At 37.9% G+C, this 18374-nt stretch overlaps 1 protein-coding gene across 2 annotated transcripts in view; it reads left to right on the forward strand.

Annotated features, from left to right (window-relative positions):
• Nucleotides 1-18374, forward strand: part of GLRA2 (glycine receptor alpha 2) — a 204727-nt gene that overhangs the window by 15410 nt on the left and 170943 nt on the right. For both annotated transcript variants that reach the window (XM_082447202.1, XM_082447201.1), the window contains exon 2: nt 1028-1161. In XM_082447202.1, coding sequence (XP_082303328.1) covers nt 1113-1161 — 49 coding nt within the window. In that variant the 5' untranslated portion in view covers nt 1028-1112. The remainder of the gene's footprint in view (nt 1-1027; nt 1162-18374) is intronic.

Consider the following 18374-nt stretch of genomic DNA (forward strand, 5'->3'; position numbering starts at 1 on the left):
TCAATTTTTAACTCTTACCAAATGTTTATATCATCTTTGTACTTATATTTAATATTACTTCTTTGAAAAACCGGCAAGAATGTGGTATTTTCCTAGTGATAAGAGTTAACAATATTATTTGTTAAAATGCTGAAAAGAAAGCTTGTAAAATATATACTTTATGGAAGAAATCAACATTCAGTCAACCACTATGTATTGTCAAAGAATTCATTTAGCTACAAACCATATATGCTCTTTTTATAAGCCTTTTAAGGAAAATGAAAGTCTGAGAAATTTTCCAATTACCATTCAGTGTTTTTGATAATGCAAAAGACAAAATGCTTTAGAAGTTCTTTTTCATGAATACTTTACTAGAGAGTCAACAATTTAAATGCTAATATATAAATAACAACTGATAAAATAATAGAAGTACAGACATGCTCATTGTTGACCTATTTTAAAATGAAGTTAAATTTCCAAGTGAAGATTTTCTTTTAGAAAACACATTGGAAATTATTACTAGCTGAAAGCTGGAATAGAATCTAGCAGGTGACAAAATAAGCAATGGGATACTTAGTTCATGATTTACTTTGTTCTGCCCATCTTATTATATATTTTTTATAAAAAGTAGAGGACATATTAAGGGCCGAAATTCTGGAAGAATGTTTTGGAAGTCATGGGGAAATAATTTAAGACAATCATAAATTTTAGAAATTATCTTCATTTTTCTGATGACACTAGAAAGAAACAGCTTTATATATCCATAAAACCTACAACCTAAAGCTATGCATGTTGCATCATCTTAATCATCTTATGGCAAAGTTTGGTAACTTAGGAGATATGACTCAGGATTTATACCTTTCATCACTTAAAGTTAACTCTAGACCATGTACAAGTTAGGAAGTTGACCAAAGAGTTTATAATTTTCCTTTTCTTCTTCTTAACGTATCAAATATATTTACAAAACATGATGTCAAACATTCTGTGAGCATCAGTTCTCAGGTGATAAGAATGGAATTGTTGCTAAAAGAGTTAATGATGTGTTTAGGGCAGCTTTCTGCAAAGACCATGACTCCAGGTCTGGAAAACAACCTTCGCAGACCCTATCTCCTTCAGATTTCTTGGACAAATTAATGGGAAGGACATCAGGATATGACGCAAGAATCAGGCCAAATTTTAAAGGTAGGTTTCACTGAAACTTACGTTAATTAAGCCTGTGGGAAATCTAGATGTTTGAATACTCTGAAAAAAAATTTTCAGGGCTTTTTATTATAAAGTGAAAACAACAAGCATAGTATTCATTTCATTTTGGCATTCTTTTGAACTAGTTGATTTAATAGCTTAAATTTTACATGTCGCTTGCCAGTTTCAAAAACTTTACTCATTTGTGTTATGTTCCACAAAGAAAACTAACGTCAGAGATTATTGCCACATTTCCTATGTTATCTTAAGTGGGAGTGGGACTAGAAATGAATACAAGAACAAATGATGGACTTGATTTGTATGAATCGTTACACCAAAATCTTTGGTTTGGGTTTTAAATACGTACTCCCAAAATGAAGTTTACATCTCAATATATAACATGCCATTTTATACACTTTCAGGCCTCTCTCATTTTTAAACCTTGTGAGAAAAGGCTCTAACTGAATATATTACAAAGTTTTGGTTTCCTCTTGTTTAAACATTCTAATTCTTTATTTGAAATTATTTATCTGAAGTTAACAAAGAAGATCACAGAATTGTAAAGTGTGTATGTCAAAGATGGTGGATACTTTCTTTGTTCAATTAGAAACAAACCAAAAAGTTTGGTGTTTTTGTATGTTTAACATTACAAAAATGCAATTAATATAAATTACTTTTTAGAAATTACCTTTTATCTATTTGATTTATTTTTACTCTGAATCAGAAAAATACTGAAATAAGAAAGAACCAATTAATTATTAATTGAATTGTTTTTGATGTTTTAATTTTTCGATACATATTTTAAATAAATGCATTTTATCTTGTAATTTAACTTAAAATAACGCATTGTGAAGTGCTTATATTTTATAAAAGGATAAATCTATAATATTCTAGGTATTATGTCATAATTCATGCATCGCTTTGGTTTTGCTTATTAGCTATTTAATTGGATTGCTTTCCTTGAGGTTTGATTAATTTTTATTATTGGCAAATATGAGCATGAAAACTAAATTCAAAATTCCTTTCTTCTTTAAATGCTGCACCTCTGAATATACCCAGCTAAGGGCACATTTCATAAAGAAACATGTCAGAATTTTGACCAAACAGATGTTTTTGATTTATAGAATATTTCCAAAAGAGACAACAGAACTTAGTTCAAAAGCTTGATTTTGCTGAAAACAATTTTCATGTTCGCCCAATTTCATATTAATTTTGTGGTCATTGGAAGTCAATATTTGAAATAAAATCCTATGAGTGAGTATTCAAGAGTCAGCTTTTTCAATGGGCCTGCTCACTTGTACATTTATTCACTGAGCCATTCAATAACTTTTGAGTCTGAACTACATGCAGGATACTAACTACTGCATGCTTTGAAAACTTGAGAGTTGAAACAGGTTTGGATGCTACCATCAAAAATTTCAGTGGAGAGACTAGATGTTACATGAATACTTATACAATAAAATACTACAGGATTCCAACAAAAGTAGAGATGCTTTCCTATTAAGCTATTCACGGAAAGCTTCATAGAGAAGGACCAGAGATGGAAAATTGTTTCAAGTTTATGAGCATCTTGTTTAATAGCAGCTATTATTCATTATTTTCTAGAAATAATTTTTTAAGAGGGAAGAAAAGTGCAAAGAGTAATAAAACAAACACCCATGTTGCCAATGCTACTTTAAGTGACCACATAGAATGAGCAATAATTTCCACACACAGCTTTTTTTTCTGGTTCTTCTGGGGATGTCACCCTTTGGAGATAACATTTCTCATGATTCTAAAGAATAAATAAATGAGGAGAATATCAAGCATAGCAAAGCATGGCCATGTTTTTGAGATCTGTCCTAAAGACCTGAGTACAGGATGTTTTAAAGACTTATAAAAGGGAAATGGGTGAATATAATTTAAGACTCTAACATTAATGAACTTTACTGACTTTTGTCTCCCTCTTCCCTTAACTCTCCGATTCAATGAACCCTGATATTCTTTCATAACTTTTACTTACATGGACCATTTATATCAGATCAATTACCTAACAGCTCTCACAATTCCCTTTACTGTGAGGATCTTGGCTTTTCCTAGATGTAAAACATTCTCCATTATTTTAGACTAAAATGATTTTTCCTCCTTGGTGTTCCCATGAAACTTTATATGTCTAATACAGTTCTTTTGCACATTTATGTTTTATCAACTCACCCCCGCACCGCATCTGAGAGGGCAGGGAGGTACCTTATTTGTATATATATAATATTATATATATAGTTTATATATATAATATTATACATAGTTTCAGGTGTACAGCATACTGATACAGGGTTTTTGTTTTTTGCAGATTATATTCCATTAGAGGTTACTACGAGATATTGGGAAGGGGTGGGAAATTTTGAGGGACGAACAAGTGGTCGTAGTGGCTAGCAAAGATGATTTTAGCTGAGCTGAGGAGAAAGAAATAAAAGAAAGAGATAATAGGGGACTTGTAACAGCAAAGAGGCTAGGAAGACTATAGTACTTACTGCAGTTGATTAGCAATGTATCAATGAGAAATTTTATAGAGTAGGTAGAAATGAAAGGTGATTAGGAAATGTGATTGTATCTGGAATAGTGATAGGCTCCCTGTAAATGCCAAAAACCAAACTGACTATGATAACAATAAACATGGTGATGATCATGACAATGGTATTGAAAACAACGATAATGGTGATTAATAAGAAGACAAAAGGGCAAAATTTGACCACAAGAATATAAGCAAGAGCCAAATATGGGCTGTTGAGATAAAGGCTATGGCTTTTCTAGAAGTCTTATTAAATATTAGCACATTTCTCTGTTTTCCTTGCTGCCGTGCATTGGCAAGGGAAAAGAAATGTATATGCACAATTTTTCTTATTGGAAGGAATTTTTCCTGCATCCTTTCAAGTCAGTAAAATATTTCATGTCTATTCCATATCCCTGATGGGCTCTGAAAAATGTCATAATGGGCATATATACAAGAAGGAAGATGGATGTAAGCTAGAAAAGGGAACCAGAAGTGATTCAGACTTAGACTCTGTAATTGAGAGTCATTCTTAGAAACTATAGGGAAAAAATAGCTTTTCTGATGTGCTGAAGCACAAGTGTATAAACAAAGTCATGAGTCAGAGTTGCCAATTGCATTCCATCTATGAGAGCCATAGAGACTTGGGTCAGACCCCGTCAAAACATAAATTTTCAAAATCCTCAGTTCAGATAAAAACACAAGCTATGTCCATTCACAATTACCTGTTTCTGAAACCATGGTAAATGTTGATTCTATGTCAACAGAGAAGCCTCTTTCCCCACTTGGGTGATTTGTCTCGTTGTCAGTTGATTTATCATGGTGTTATTCCATCATCCTATCAGATATTCCTTTGTCAGTATTACTGTATCTTGAAAATGCCACTTTAAACATTAAGCTTTTAAAGAAGCCAAATGAAATGCTCAAACCTGGGCAAAATGCATTAGTTCTGATTCTCTCTCTTTGAAACAAAGCCTTTATCTATTTTAATGAAATTTTCTTTGAAAAGAAAATTAACTTAGAGTTATATCTTAAGTTTCATCCCAATGTGAATAAATACATTTCACCAGAACATTCATTTTGGGATAGGATCTGGAATAGATAATGCCAGGAGATAATTATTCCCTCCACTTCTTTGTGCAGGCCATGCACACTAATCTTTTTTCCATATCCGGAGACCTAAATTTTAAAGTGTGATGTGCGATATTAAAACCTACATTTGCATGCAGTATGGTTTCCTTTATTTTCCAAGGAGTTATCAGCTCAAAAGGTGTTTCAGATATAAGTAAGAAACAGATCCACTTCCAAAAAACTAGAGGTCTTCATGTTTCTCCCCTTGGAAAGTTTCTTGTCTGTAGCCAAGTGGAGCTCAAGCTCATGTGTTGTGCTTACCAATCCCTGGAGGGGTGACTTGAACACAAATGTCCAGCAGAGACACTTGGAAAGAATGATTCTCTCAGTTGGTGATAATGTAGCCCTAGTGTGATCATTTCTTTGATCACTCTGGCAGATGCAGGCATCAGATAATACCATGGGTTCTGAGAAAAAGAACAGAATGCTTACAAGTCTCAGAAGTTTTTTTTTTTTTTTTTTGCAGAAGTGTTTGACTTGAGTGCAGAAAGTGGTGGAAACCTTCAGGCACCTGAAAGGGTACAGTCATTTTATATAGAATAAGACAATAGGAGATAAAAGGGAGGAAATGATTATTGAAAGGAAAAGCTGGGTGTATCAAAGAGAAATTTATATATGACAGTTTTGTTCAGGGATGATGTTGATGAAGATTTTTGAATATCCAAAATCCACTGGCTGTGTCACAATTTATTTTAGCTTTTGTGTGCTGTATGTATACCAACCAACACATTTGTATATACTAGGCTGCTACGATGGGCCTGCAAGTTGCTTGTCAGGGATTTGAGGTAACATCAAGAAGGAGGCATCTACAGCATTCTAACACACTCTGATAAAGTCTATTCCAAAGGATAAGTTCATTTATTGGAGTACGTCTTCCATTCCATGGTGACAGAGTAGTAGAGTGGGAGGGGCCTTGGACTTGGATCCAGAAAACCCAGGTTCATGTCCTGGTTCAGCCACTTTGGAGCAAAGATGTCTCCACCTCTCCATGACTCAGGTTTTCTTCTGACTTTGCCCACCTCATTTGGGCTGTTCTGAGCATCAAATGAGATCATACATCTGAATGATTTGTTTCCAACTATTAAAATTATTACAAATAATTTGAATTATTATTACTAGTCTTCTATTTCTCTTTGATAACTGACACTGACTATGAAGTCTCAAAGCTTAGCCTTCATGGTGATTGGGTCCTTAAAGTTGTTTGAATTTTTTTTAATGGAAAAAAACGAGTCAAAGAAGTTCTAGCATTTTAGAGTCCTACCACAGTAAGCAGGATGTAGATGTCACATGTCTCAGCGGGTTCTCCTTTATTAGTCTGGTGGGAAGATTTCCAACCTGAAAGGGCTATTTCATATTCCTAAATATGAGACAAAAAGGGAGCCATTTGTGGGAAGGAATTATCTTTATCCATTCAAATCTTATCCCTGATTATTTTCTTAGACTCATTTTTTAAATGAACCAAGTAAAAGACATAGAACCAATTTCGCTTGGTCCTAGAAAGGGCTCTAAATTTAATGGAAGATATATGACTGTCATTTCTGATGTATTTTCTTGTCCAGTTACTGCAGTTGCAAGGGTCACTGCACAAACGTGAATTGATTTTCTATTTTAGAATAAGTATTTTAAGGAGAACATTTAGTCTCTACAACATGGCAGGTTAAGAGCACTGGAAATGGAAGCCCATAATTTAGTTTTTGAGAATGTATTGTTCCTTGGTTGATTCTGGGTGATTTCATATCCTTAATTTTCATTATGAAAAGAGCCTAAACTTTTTATCCTGAGTTCTATAGTGCTTTCTGTTACTCCCCATGCTGAAGAACAATTCAGTCCATTTTGCTGATAATCCGAGACTTCATTTAAAAAAATAATGGCATATACATCAGGGTATCTCGGCACTTAGAGAGTGGACATTATAATGCGTCCAGTTGGCACTATCAGACTTAGAGAAAAAATAGTTATTAGCTTGTTCTTCGTGGTGTTGGGTATTTTTCTTGGTGTGTTGGATCAGACACGTTTGGAACAGGGTCTTAAAAATGAAAATATAGTTGATTAAGCCTCATAACAAGGTCTTTGGAAGCATTCTGTGTTCTCCTTGGAGTTAACACCTAAGAGGCTGTCTCGACTGTAGGATGCAGCACATTCCTCATTGACTTCTTTCTTGAGAGGGCTACTCTGAACACTTGTGACTGATTGCAGACACTTTTAGCCATGTGAAGCCCATTGAAGGAAGGACATGAGCAAAAGGAATAGGTCTCTAACTGGTATTCTTAAGTGTGAAGGACCTGTAAGAATAAAGTCACTAGATTTCCATTATGGAGTCTAGTCTGGCTAGCCAACCAAATGCGGTCATGGGGCAAGTATGAGAGGGAAACTGGACACTCTCTCTGACTCATGCCCTGGCTTATGCACTCACCACTCCTTTAGGAAGTATAATACATGAGTACACCAAACGATGGCTCTGTTTTATTAACATGTCCATCCAAGAGGGAAAAATAAAATCCTGGATCGAGTCAAAATGCGGAAACTCAATAGGCAATTATCATGAATGTGACTGGATAAGTCTTGTTTTCTATTTCTTCTTTTTTTTTCTATCAGGAGGTGGCTCATACTTTCTTGAGGAAAAATAAGCTACACTTGCCCATGCATTGTCAAAGCAATAGAATAAATTTGCAGCAAGGAAGTACATATGTGAGCACAAAAAAATTACATGTAAAGGTTTTCCATCTTTATATTTGAATCTAAACACACAATTCATTTGTTTATTCCTTTAATAAATAAGTAGCGAGCAGTATCTATATGCCAGGCACCATGTTCCTTGCTAAGTATACAGTGGTAAACAGAAATTTAAGCTTTTAAATGTCAGTTCTCACTTCAGTAAAAACTGGAACATAATTTGTAAGTTTAATGCTGTACCATCCAGGATCTTTGCAGGAAAGAAATGACACACTCCAACAGGGTGTGGGAGGGTTTGGAAAAAACCAATCCCTAAAGGGAGAATGTAGTACTCTGGAACTGCCAGCAGTAGACCTGAAGAGGCAAGGGAGGGAGTAGCTGCCAGAACCTAGAGAAAGTGGCTCTACAGAGAGGCCACCTAAGGAGATCTATGGAGCAATGGAGTCAATCTGTGCTGGCCTAGCAGGGAGGAAGCTAGGGAATAAATATTCTGACCTCACTCTCCTCCTGCATTCCATTTCCTTGCGGGAACCTCTCGTTGGCCAAATCCAGTTCGAAGTCTGAGGGCAAGGGAGCTCAATGATGCAAACCTGGAAGGTCAGCTTCCCAGAGCACAGAGAAGAACAGAAAAGAGGAGAGTCTCTGGGGGGAAATGGAAGATAATCAGCTCAAAGTCAACTTATGAGCAAAGCCACCCTTCAACCTGGTCGAGCAGACAGCTCCCAAACTGATAATCCGTTTAGTAAGCCTTCCTTTATCAGTCTTGGGAAAGCAGGGAAGTGAGAACGGGATATCATCTGGATATACTATCCCAATAGATAAATGATACCTCCAAATGCAGAGAAGAGAGAGGAAGATAGTGGAACGTGGTAGTTCTGTTTCCTAAGCAGACAACTGAAAGATGTGCAACCAATGGACAGGGGTGGAGGCGGGGAGGGAGGGCGGGAAGGGAGGAGGGAGAGATCTTCCTGCGGAACATATGAAAATAATTAATATAGCTTCCTTTCTATCTGATTTAATATGTTTATATGTTTGCTAATATTGTTGTGTTTGCCCCACAGTCAATCCCCTCCAGGCTTCCCATGCTGGGATGGGTTGTGGACTTAGATTTGAGCACAAGATTTAATGCCAAGTCTCTTGGGGCAGCATTTCTGAGACACAGTCTTTCCTCCGTGCTCTTCTGTCTATACAGAGCTGAAGTAGAAGTGTTAGAAGAAAAAAGGATTGGGTGGGAGGGTTAGAAGAACATGAAGCCCAGGGGCAGAGTATTGTGCATTTTGAGGAAATGGCAGGTCTAAGGGAGAGTTGCTTGTTTCCCACTCCTTGGTTGGTTTGATTACTGCACCTGAAATACAGCTACTGATCGTGGCAATTCTGCTACTTTAGGAAAACCTCAGAACCACTTAACCACCTAATTTTTCTTTCACTTTTAAAACCCAAGTATACGTAGACGATAATATAATCTATCTTCTTCTGATTTATTTACATTTAAATACTTCAAGATGTTGATTTCTAAGAACCAATTCATGCCCAACAAGGCAGCTGAGATTTCTTATATCAGGCTTTCTCTTAGAAATAGCATTCTTTGCGCCCCTCTGCCTCAAATGTATTCAGAAAACAAGGGGTCTGTTTATTTAGCTTTGAACCTCCAAGTCTCTGAAAAGTGAAGGATACACACATTTGGCAAACCACACTGTAACAACTCCAGTTAGATGATACAATTCAGGATAATTTATACATATATTGCAGTGCTCAAAATGGATTTCTCATATTCTACTTTTTCCTTTGAATTAATTGTGTCTTTCATACTTGAACTTTGTATAGAGTACACCAAGTCAAAGGACTTAGGATTTAATGCTAAACTAAACCGGCAACCAACCAGATGTGTTTCTGAAACCACGCTTTTCGGAATACCTGCTTTAGAGCCTGAGTCCTGTTAAAAAGGCACATATCTGGGCCCCGCATTTCTCCAGCTCTACCTCTCCAGAAACACTGAATGATGGGATCTGAAAATACTGACTTTAACGATTTCATTACTCCCTATAGTTTAAGAACTACAGCACTAGAATGAGAAGTTTTTGCTCCTGTAGCTGAAGAATAATATCTTCCTTATAGTATTTTTCCCAAGATACTGTGGGCCAGCATTGCCCTACCAAATAAAGGCGGGGGGAGATCCTACAAGAAAAAAAAAATCTAAACTGAGACTCATGAGGCCGTGTTTTAACTACACTTTTGCCAGCTGTGACCTAGAGCATGCCACCTAACCTCTCTGGGATTAATTCTTGTCATCTCCAAAATAAAGGACTTGGACCAAGATGTCTAGGTCCAACTTTGATAGTCCCTAGTCTTTATAGTCTAACATCTTTGATTATGTCCTTTTGTAAATCATTGATTCACCCACAGAAGAGCTTGGATGCATCCAATCTTCCTAGAGAATTGGTCTCTGAGAAATTATTAATTCTATCCAGAATTCTTAGCACTTGCTGATATCTTATTTTGACTCCCAATATTTCAAGGATGATCATTATTCTCTGGAAGACTCTGGAAACTTATGAGAGGATTACTGGAGAAATCAGCCATTCACAATTTTTGTCTTGTTTCTGAAAGGTTCGGAGGTAGCAAATTCATGTACCGAGGCTGCTTCTAGGAAAAGTAGCTACCATGTTTCTTTAGTTCAGCATCTGGCCAAAGATGTTTCTCGAAACGCTAGTCCCATGAGATGTTCTCAGACATAAGGTTTAAAATGTGAAATAAGAATGGAAATTCTGCAAAACAGCCTCCAAAAGACTCCCAATATTCATTAGCATATTAAAATGTTTTGAGAAAACCTGCAGTAAAAATATACAAATAAATAGATATTTTTAAAACTTCTTTTACCCAGGGGCTTATCCTCTACTTATTAGATCATAGATTCCTTAAATGAGTAACATTCTGGGGAACTGGTGTTTCATGGGATACACTTTGGAAAATGTGGTCTTGGTAAAATCCATAAATCTAAAAAAATTTTTTTGCCATGAAAATAGGTGATGATGATGGGAAACCTACATACACATAAAATACGATGATCTGCTAGAAAGATAACATTCCTAAGAGTGGGAAGGCCCCAGCATTCAGTAAATGTGGCTTTCATTTTGATACATGGTCAACATTAGCATTCTGATGCCACAAGAGAATTACTCTACAAGTTAGATTATTATTGCAGGCTATTTATCTCCTGCTTCATTTACATGAATAAATAAGCAAACAGTGGCATTTTGAAAAAACAAACATTGAAGACAAAAGAAAAAACATGTCAGTACAGCAAAATACTTTGATCTGATAATCACCTTCTGTTTTAGTCTTTATGATTCTTGAATGCTGAGTGACAAATACACACTTAAACAAGTGACCTTTAACCCTGAACTAAAGACATTTTTTAGCAGAATATGACAAAGTTGCATGCCTGTATGGAAAATTTCCTTTTGGATTGCCATTCTCTTTCGGGCAGTTTTCCAAGATGGATAAATCTCGTACAATTTCCATTCAACTGTTTGTTGAGAATTTTTTCCCCATCACTTCCTTGAAATTTTAAAAAATTTGAATCCATACTAAAAAAAACTTCATTTGATAATTGAAAGTATGCAATATTTATCTCAAATAATGTGTGTAGATTTAAGGTTAAGGTCTTCACTTATTAGTATTTTTTTAATAAATTTATTTTATTTATTTATTTTTGGCTGCGTTTGGTCTTCGTTGCAGCACGTGGGCTTTCTCTAGTTGCATCGAGCGGGGGCTACTCTTCGTTGCGGTGCACAGGCTTCTCACTGCAGTGGCTTCTCTTGCTGTGGAGCAAGGGCTCTAGGTGCACGGGCTTCAGTAGTTGTGGCACATGGGCTCAGTAGTTGTGGCTCACAGGCTCTAGAGCACAGGCTCAGTAGTTGTGGTGCACAGGCTTAGTTGCTCTGCGGCATGTGGGATCTTCCCAGACCAGGGCTCGAACTCATGTCCCCTGAATTGGCAGGCGGATTCTTAACCACTGTGCCACCAGGGAACTCCCCACTTATTAGTATTAAAATATATTCTAAGTTGGTCTGCTCAAAATTGATGTTTCATATAGTTAGATATATAAATTCCCAGGAAAAACTATTGAAAATAGTTTTCAATGAAGATGGATGCAGAAAGAGAAATGTCTTTGAAATATCACTAAATGTCTTGGGAAAAGAGTTATCTATATATAAAACTTGTTTATTACTAGTTCTTCCTTCATACTTTCTCTGAGTTTGTCAAATAAGCAAGCACGATTTTTTTCCTCCTGTTTCTTACTCCAGGGTCTTAGTAAACTATAGAGAACAAAGTAGGGGGTGGGAAGATACTAAAGCTACCTTAGCCTTAATGGCTCCTGATCCACGTCATTTACAGTTGACCCCTGAACAATGCGGGTGTTGGGGCACCGAATCCCAGCAATTGAAAACCCATGTATAACTTTACGACGGGCCCTCTGGTATTCACAGTTCTGCATGGGTGCATTCAACCAAACATGGAGCGGATTGTATAGTACTAGCAGGTATTTACTGAAAAAAATTTGCACGTAAGTGGACCTGTATAGTTCAAACCCACATTGTTCAAGGGTCAACTGTATCTCACACAGTAGATGAAGACACATTGATGATGGAGCCACTACACATTCTGTATCAAACAAGTCCTTTATTTGAAATATTGCTTCAAGGTATCCATGTGATGGCACTGGCGTTGCTGATATTCCACTGTACAACCCACAGATAATGGAACACCAATGTTTAAGCTTTTCTGGTAATTGAGGGTTGGCATATACTGGACCCTGAAGAGGAACTGAGTGAAGATTAACTATAAAGAAGTGATTTAGCACGCACACGGTTTGCTTACTCTGTCTTCAGACTTTGTATCATATAGCCTGGGTGCCTGACTCAGATTCCTTGTTATCATTTGCTTCCAGTATCACTGAGGCTTCTGCATTTCTAGGAGGCAGACAGTGGCATCATAGTGGCAGATGGGGAGATGGCTTTGCTGAATCCTTAGTTATAGAAGTCATGGAATATGAATAAGAGGATAACAGTTTCCCCAGCATTTTCTGAGATTTGATTTTAAAATGAAGTATATAGTGTCTTCTCAAAATATAAAAATTTAAGAAGAGATCATCTCTGTTTGAAAAGAAATGTCACACAGGCCCAATGCCATGCCTTATGAATAGGAAACCCTGGCACCAAATTTTTTTCAGGAAGATTTTTTTATAGATAAAATGCCACTCTGCTTGTTCTCTCTAAAATTTGAGGTCATAGCTTGTTACCAACAAGGTTGCTATGCTATTCAGTATTTATTTTCTCTGGAATATTCCTATTATATTTTCTGGAGTTAGTGACCTCTCTGTGACCAGTGGCATACGTGACCTGACCCTTGCCAGACTAATCCTATATTATCAGACATGTTTTCTCTAGTCCTCCAAAAATAGGAGGAATTACCCACAGTCTGGGATACGTATTCCTTTTATTTCCCCCAAGCACCTACATTTCCAATATTCACATTTGTTTATCGTGCACATATGCCTCATTTAAGCTCATCCTTTATTCAAATCTTCTGAGCAAATATTCCCACTTAAAACTCAGCAGGCGGCTTCCTGTTCCATACATATCATGATGCCAACCAAGTTTGTAACATGCAGGGCTTTCAGCAAAATGTATAAATTTCTGACTTGGGGGCAAATATCCCAAAGCCCATTAAAAAAAGGATTTCCTCAGCAAGAGAATACACTTATCTCAAGGAAAAAATTCCGCATTTCTACTTGTCAACAAGACTCTGCAAATAGCATAATCACAGGCACATTTTTTATTTTCCTCCTACTGGAAACTGGGCTTCTGTGAGCCCCTGGGTGAAAAGTCTGCTATAGTACCCAGTTGCCCCGCTGAGTTCATTTAAGAGATGTCAGTGTACAACTAACAGCAATATAGCTTGCGCGAAGGAGTCTTCGCAGAACTCAGTAGAAGTGGATGAACATGTGAAGCGTCCATGACTGTTATGAGTCCTTCACCATGGGACCTTTCTCACTCCTCCATACATTGAGAGAGCATAATTATTATATAAGAATCTGGAAGCAGGTGCTAATAATGTGCCATAATAACTGCATATGTAAAGTCCCAAGAAAGCAGGTGTCCCCTCAGGGTCTAACTTTCCATATAAATGTCAGAATAAATTATCTGCTTCAGTGATGAAGCAAAGCAGGTGAGGGTATTAACAAAAAGTGTCCATCAGTGACATCGTGCAAAATGCCACATGAATTGCAGAATAACGCCTCTGAAAAAAGTTACTGACTTCTGAGGGGGGATGTGGCAGGTGGAAAGAAAGCAAAGAAATATAGAGTGGATAATAAATAGATCCTTCAGGAAAGCTGAGATCAGAAATAAACTCCTATACTTTTTTTTAGAAACTCCATAGTGCAGCTGCTCCGGGTGCCTGATTGGTTATGTCTTTATCTGAATGCACAGGAAAATCAAGCTGAGCTGTCACCCAAGGGAGTGAAGAGCTCGAATACTAGTACCCTTGAATTTCTAGGCCCCTCATGACTCTTGAAACTCTCCTGGGACTTCTCATCACTTCCAGATAAAGTCTATACACCTGTACATGGCTTACTGGGGTTTTCACGGTTAGGTTTTTGACTACATCTGTCTGAGGTTGGGTTTCTGAGAAGCAGATGCTGTGTGGAAGTGATTTATTAAGGATAAGTGAGCAAGGGAGACATAAGAGAGTGATGAAATCAGAGAAGGACGTGGCGGGGAAGCCCAGTAAGGGTGTGATCTCAAGCAAAGTCCAACAGTGGATGAGTTCGACCTGACCCCTCCGGGGAACTCTGGAGTGTAAGATACACCCCAGAGCTGTCTGAATGGAGGCAAGAGAGCTGACTTTTCATACCCCCTCTGTTAGTTATTGGGTAAAGACGGCCCTCAGGGTATGCATGTGGGGCACGGTAGGGAGAGTAAATTCCCACATGCTTCTATCTCTTCTCAGGTGGGTTAAGTGAGCTCCAATAGCTCTGGGACAGTCCTCGGTGAAAAAACACATGTTCTGGCTACTGAAAGCAAAAGCATGGAATTTTGCCATCTGCAGCAACATGGATGGACCTGGAGGGGATTGTGCTAACTGAGATAAGTCAGACAGGGAAAGGCAAATACTGTTTGATATCACTTATATGTGGAATCTAAGAAATACAACAAACTAGGGAATATAACAAAAAAAGAAGCAGACTCACAGACCTAGAGAACAAACCCGTGGTTGCCAGTAGGAGGAGGGAAGTGGGGAGGAGCAATATAGGGGTAGGGGATTAAGAGGTACAAACTACTATATATAAAAGAAATAAGCTACAAGGATATATTGTACAACACGAGGAATACAGCCAGCATTTTATAATAACTATAAACAGAGTATAACCTTTAAAAATTGTGGATCCCTATATTGTACACCTGTAACTTATATAATATGTTACATCAACTATATGTCAATTAAAAAGAAAAAAGCATACTGAGGTGAGAGGCACAAAATGGTAAATGGGATCCAAGGAACTTGAGGGGGGAGCATCAATATCGTCCTCTTCAACATCACCATTCCACATGCCCAGCCATGCCCTCCCACTCTGTTCCAACCTCAGTGCCCTGTTTCCTGTTCTCAAACCTTTTATTCTGGTGCTTTGCACTTTCATTTCCCTTCACCATGCCTTCCTTTTCACCAGCCTAATTCCTACTCATCCTACAGACTTCAGCATCAATACCATTTCCTCTAGAAAGCTTCCCTTACACTACTAAGTCCATCCTCTCCTACATGCTCAGTCTACAAGCTCTCTCGTGACTGGCTGCTTCCCTGTCCCTTTCCCTCCTAGACCAGTTCAAGGAGGCCAGAGATTGGACTTATCTCATTCTTCATTGTACCTCCAACACCTGACAGTAGGTAGAAGCCAATAAACACGTATCAGATGAATATAAAAATGTATAACACCAATCATTAATCACAGAATCTGTACTAATGCAAAGGTGGGTGTGAGCAATTGAGCTAAAATAATAAATTATTATCTAATATTTGTGATTCTTTCAAAATGCACAAAGTCTTTTGCCACGTATGATCTCATTTCACTCCCTACACATTTCTCATAATGGAAAACAGCTGTAATTTTGTTTACCATTCTTGTTATTTAGGGGGGAGAAAAAGTTATCTTGTTACCCGACAGGACTTAGACCAACACTAGCTCTCCAGATACATAAAGCCTAAGACGGGGAGGAATGTAGGCCATCATTTAGAGAATGATGTCAATGACACTCATTCTCGATCTGCCATACTTTATTGAAGGTATTTTTAACATAGATGTCCCCCCTTTTTATTACAGGATGATTCTAATTTATCTTCAAAGTTGCAGGTTTTTGTGTACTTCCTGTCTTTGTAGGAGTTTAATAAATGTTTAATGTTGAATGAGATGAGTGGATTCATTCACATATAGATACATATCAAGCATTTATGATGCATATGTCACTGTGCTAGGCACCAAGTAGAGGAGAATTAAAAGGCAAATTGTTAACGTACCAGCTTTCTAACCTCCAGCCTTTCTAGCCCAGCCCCTCTACTTTACTACTATTTCAGGACCAACATCCCATGTCTAAAAAGCTTTATTTTCCATGCCCAATACTGAACAGGGGTTATGGTGGCATTAAGGTTACCCAGATAGAATCCACTGGCCTGAGGCAACTCTCCTCTTCAGTGCGTGAAATGTTTAGTGAGTAAAATCACTACACTCAAATGTTAATTTTGGATATACCTGAATTACCAGTAATTTCCAACTGCTAAAGTAATATCAGATTTACTTCATGGTTATAGCATTTAACTCCTTCCAACCAGCAAACCTGTGGTTGATTCTCCTCTAGAATGCTCCTTTTGAGCCTTATCTCCCATCTTCATCAAAACTTGCAAAGTGGTTCTCAAGTTACAGGATTCTCCCAGATTATGAAACAATGGACCAAAAATCTTTATAAAGCCTGGAAGGCCCAACTAAGGTAGCTACTACTAATGATAATGTTTATATTTCTCTGGAGCCTTTAACATGTGAGAGCTCAATCTGCAGAGGAGAAAAAGAAGTAGCTCTAGGCTTCATATAAAAGGTGATGTTTTAATTGGGTCTTGAGAGATGCATAGGCGTTCAAGGAATGGAAAGGGGGACTTCAGGTAGGGAACTCTCATGTCTGGAAAGAATCTGATTATTTGGGGGGGATAACAAAACATGAGTGTAACTGAAGGAAGTAAAAGGACGGAAGTCATAGAAAACGAGGCTAGAGAATAAAGTTAGTTAGGGCTAGAGTGTTAAGCTGATTATTAAGGCATTAAGATCTAACCATAGGTAACAGGAAGTCAAATCAAGGTTTTTAAGCAGAGAAGGGGCATGATTAGATGTGGATTCTAAGAAGATAACTCAAGATGCCTTTAGAAGGATATGCTAGAAAGATGGGGGTATCAGGGAATCATGACAATCACCCACAAGAGAGAAATGATGACAGTTCAGGCTTAGGCTGTGGGATTAGAAAGGAGAGGCTAAATTAACAAGATAAGTTCAAGTCAAATTGCATCAGACAAGATATAGAGGGTACAAGAGAAAGAGTAATGTTTGACTCAAGGTTCCAGGTTCAGCAACTGAGCAGACGGTGTTCTCATTTACTCAGAGGAGACGTTAGAGGAAGAAGATGCTGAGGGAGATAATGAGTTTAGCTTTGAGCATGTTTTTGAGATGACCGCCACAAATCCACATAGAGATGTCTAATCTGCTGTTGAAAATGTTAATCTGGAGCCAAAAAGAGATATCAGGGCTAGAAATGTAGGAATGGGAGTCATCAGATCATGAGAGTGTTAACTAAGATCACTCAGTGCAAATGTGCAGAATGAAGAGAGAGAGGAGTAAGGATGAGACTCCCATGCACATGAACACTGATGGAATTGGGGGAGAGAAGGACTCGACAAGGAATACGAAGGAGTGGTCACAACATCTGGAAGAGAAGCAGGAAAAGATGTAGGCATTGATGTCAAGGGAAGAGAGAGCTTTGGGGATGAGGAAATCAAACCTGCCAAGTGCAGCAGGGATGTTGAATAGAAAGAGGCAAGGAAGTGGGCAATTGGGTTTCGTCAGTGGGACATTTTTGACCTTAGCGAGGGCGATATCTCTAGAGCACTGAGACCGAAGCCCAGATTGTAGCTGGTTGTAGACTGAATGAGATTGGAGAAAGTACGGGAAAGTGACTGTGTAGACTTCTCATTTAAAAGACTAATGCCAGCATATGGTATTTGTTTTTCTCTTTCTGACCTACTTCACTCTGTATGACAAACTCTAGGTCCATCCACCTCACTACAAATACCGTATGCTAACACATATATATGGAATCTAAAAAAGAAAAAAAAGGTTCTGATGAACCTAGGGGCAGGACAGGAATAGAGACGCAGACCTAGAGAATGGACTTGAGGACACGGGGAGGGGGAAGGGTAAGCTGGGATGAAGTGAGAGAGTAGCAGTTACATATACCCACTACCAAATGTAAAATAGATAGCTAGTGGGAAGCAGCCGCATAGCACACAGTGAGATCAGCTCTGTGCTTTGTGACCACCTAGAGGGGTGGGATAGGGAGGGGAGATCAGCTCGGTGCTTCGTGACCACCTAGAGGGGTGGGATAGGGAGGGTGGGAGGGACGAAGACGCAAGAGGGTGGAGATATGGGGATATATGTATATGTACAGCTGATTCACTTTGTTATAAAGCAGAAACTAACACACCATTGTAAAGCAATTATACTCCAATAAAGATGTTAAAAAAAAAGACTAATGCCAGGGAGAAAAAGGGAGATCAGATATCAGTT

Source organism: Balaenoptera physalus (genome assembly GCF_965194825.1).
Source record: "Balaenoptera physalus genome assembly, chromosome: X".
In the NCBI taxonomy this organism is placed as follows: domain Eukaryota; kingdom Metazoa; phylum Chordata; class Mammalia; order Artiodactyla; family Balaenopteridae; genus Balaenoptera; species Balaenoptera physalus.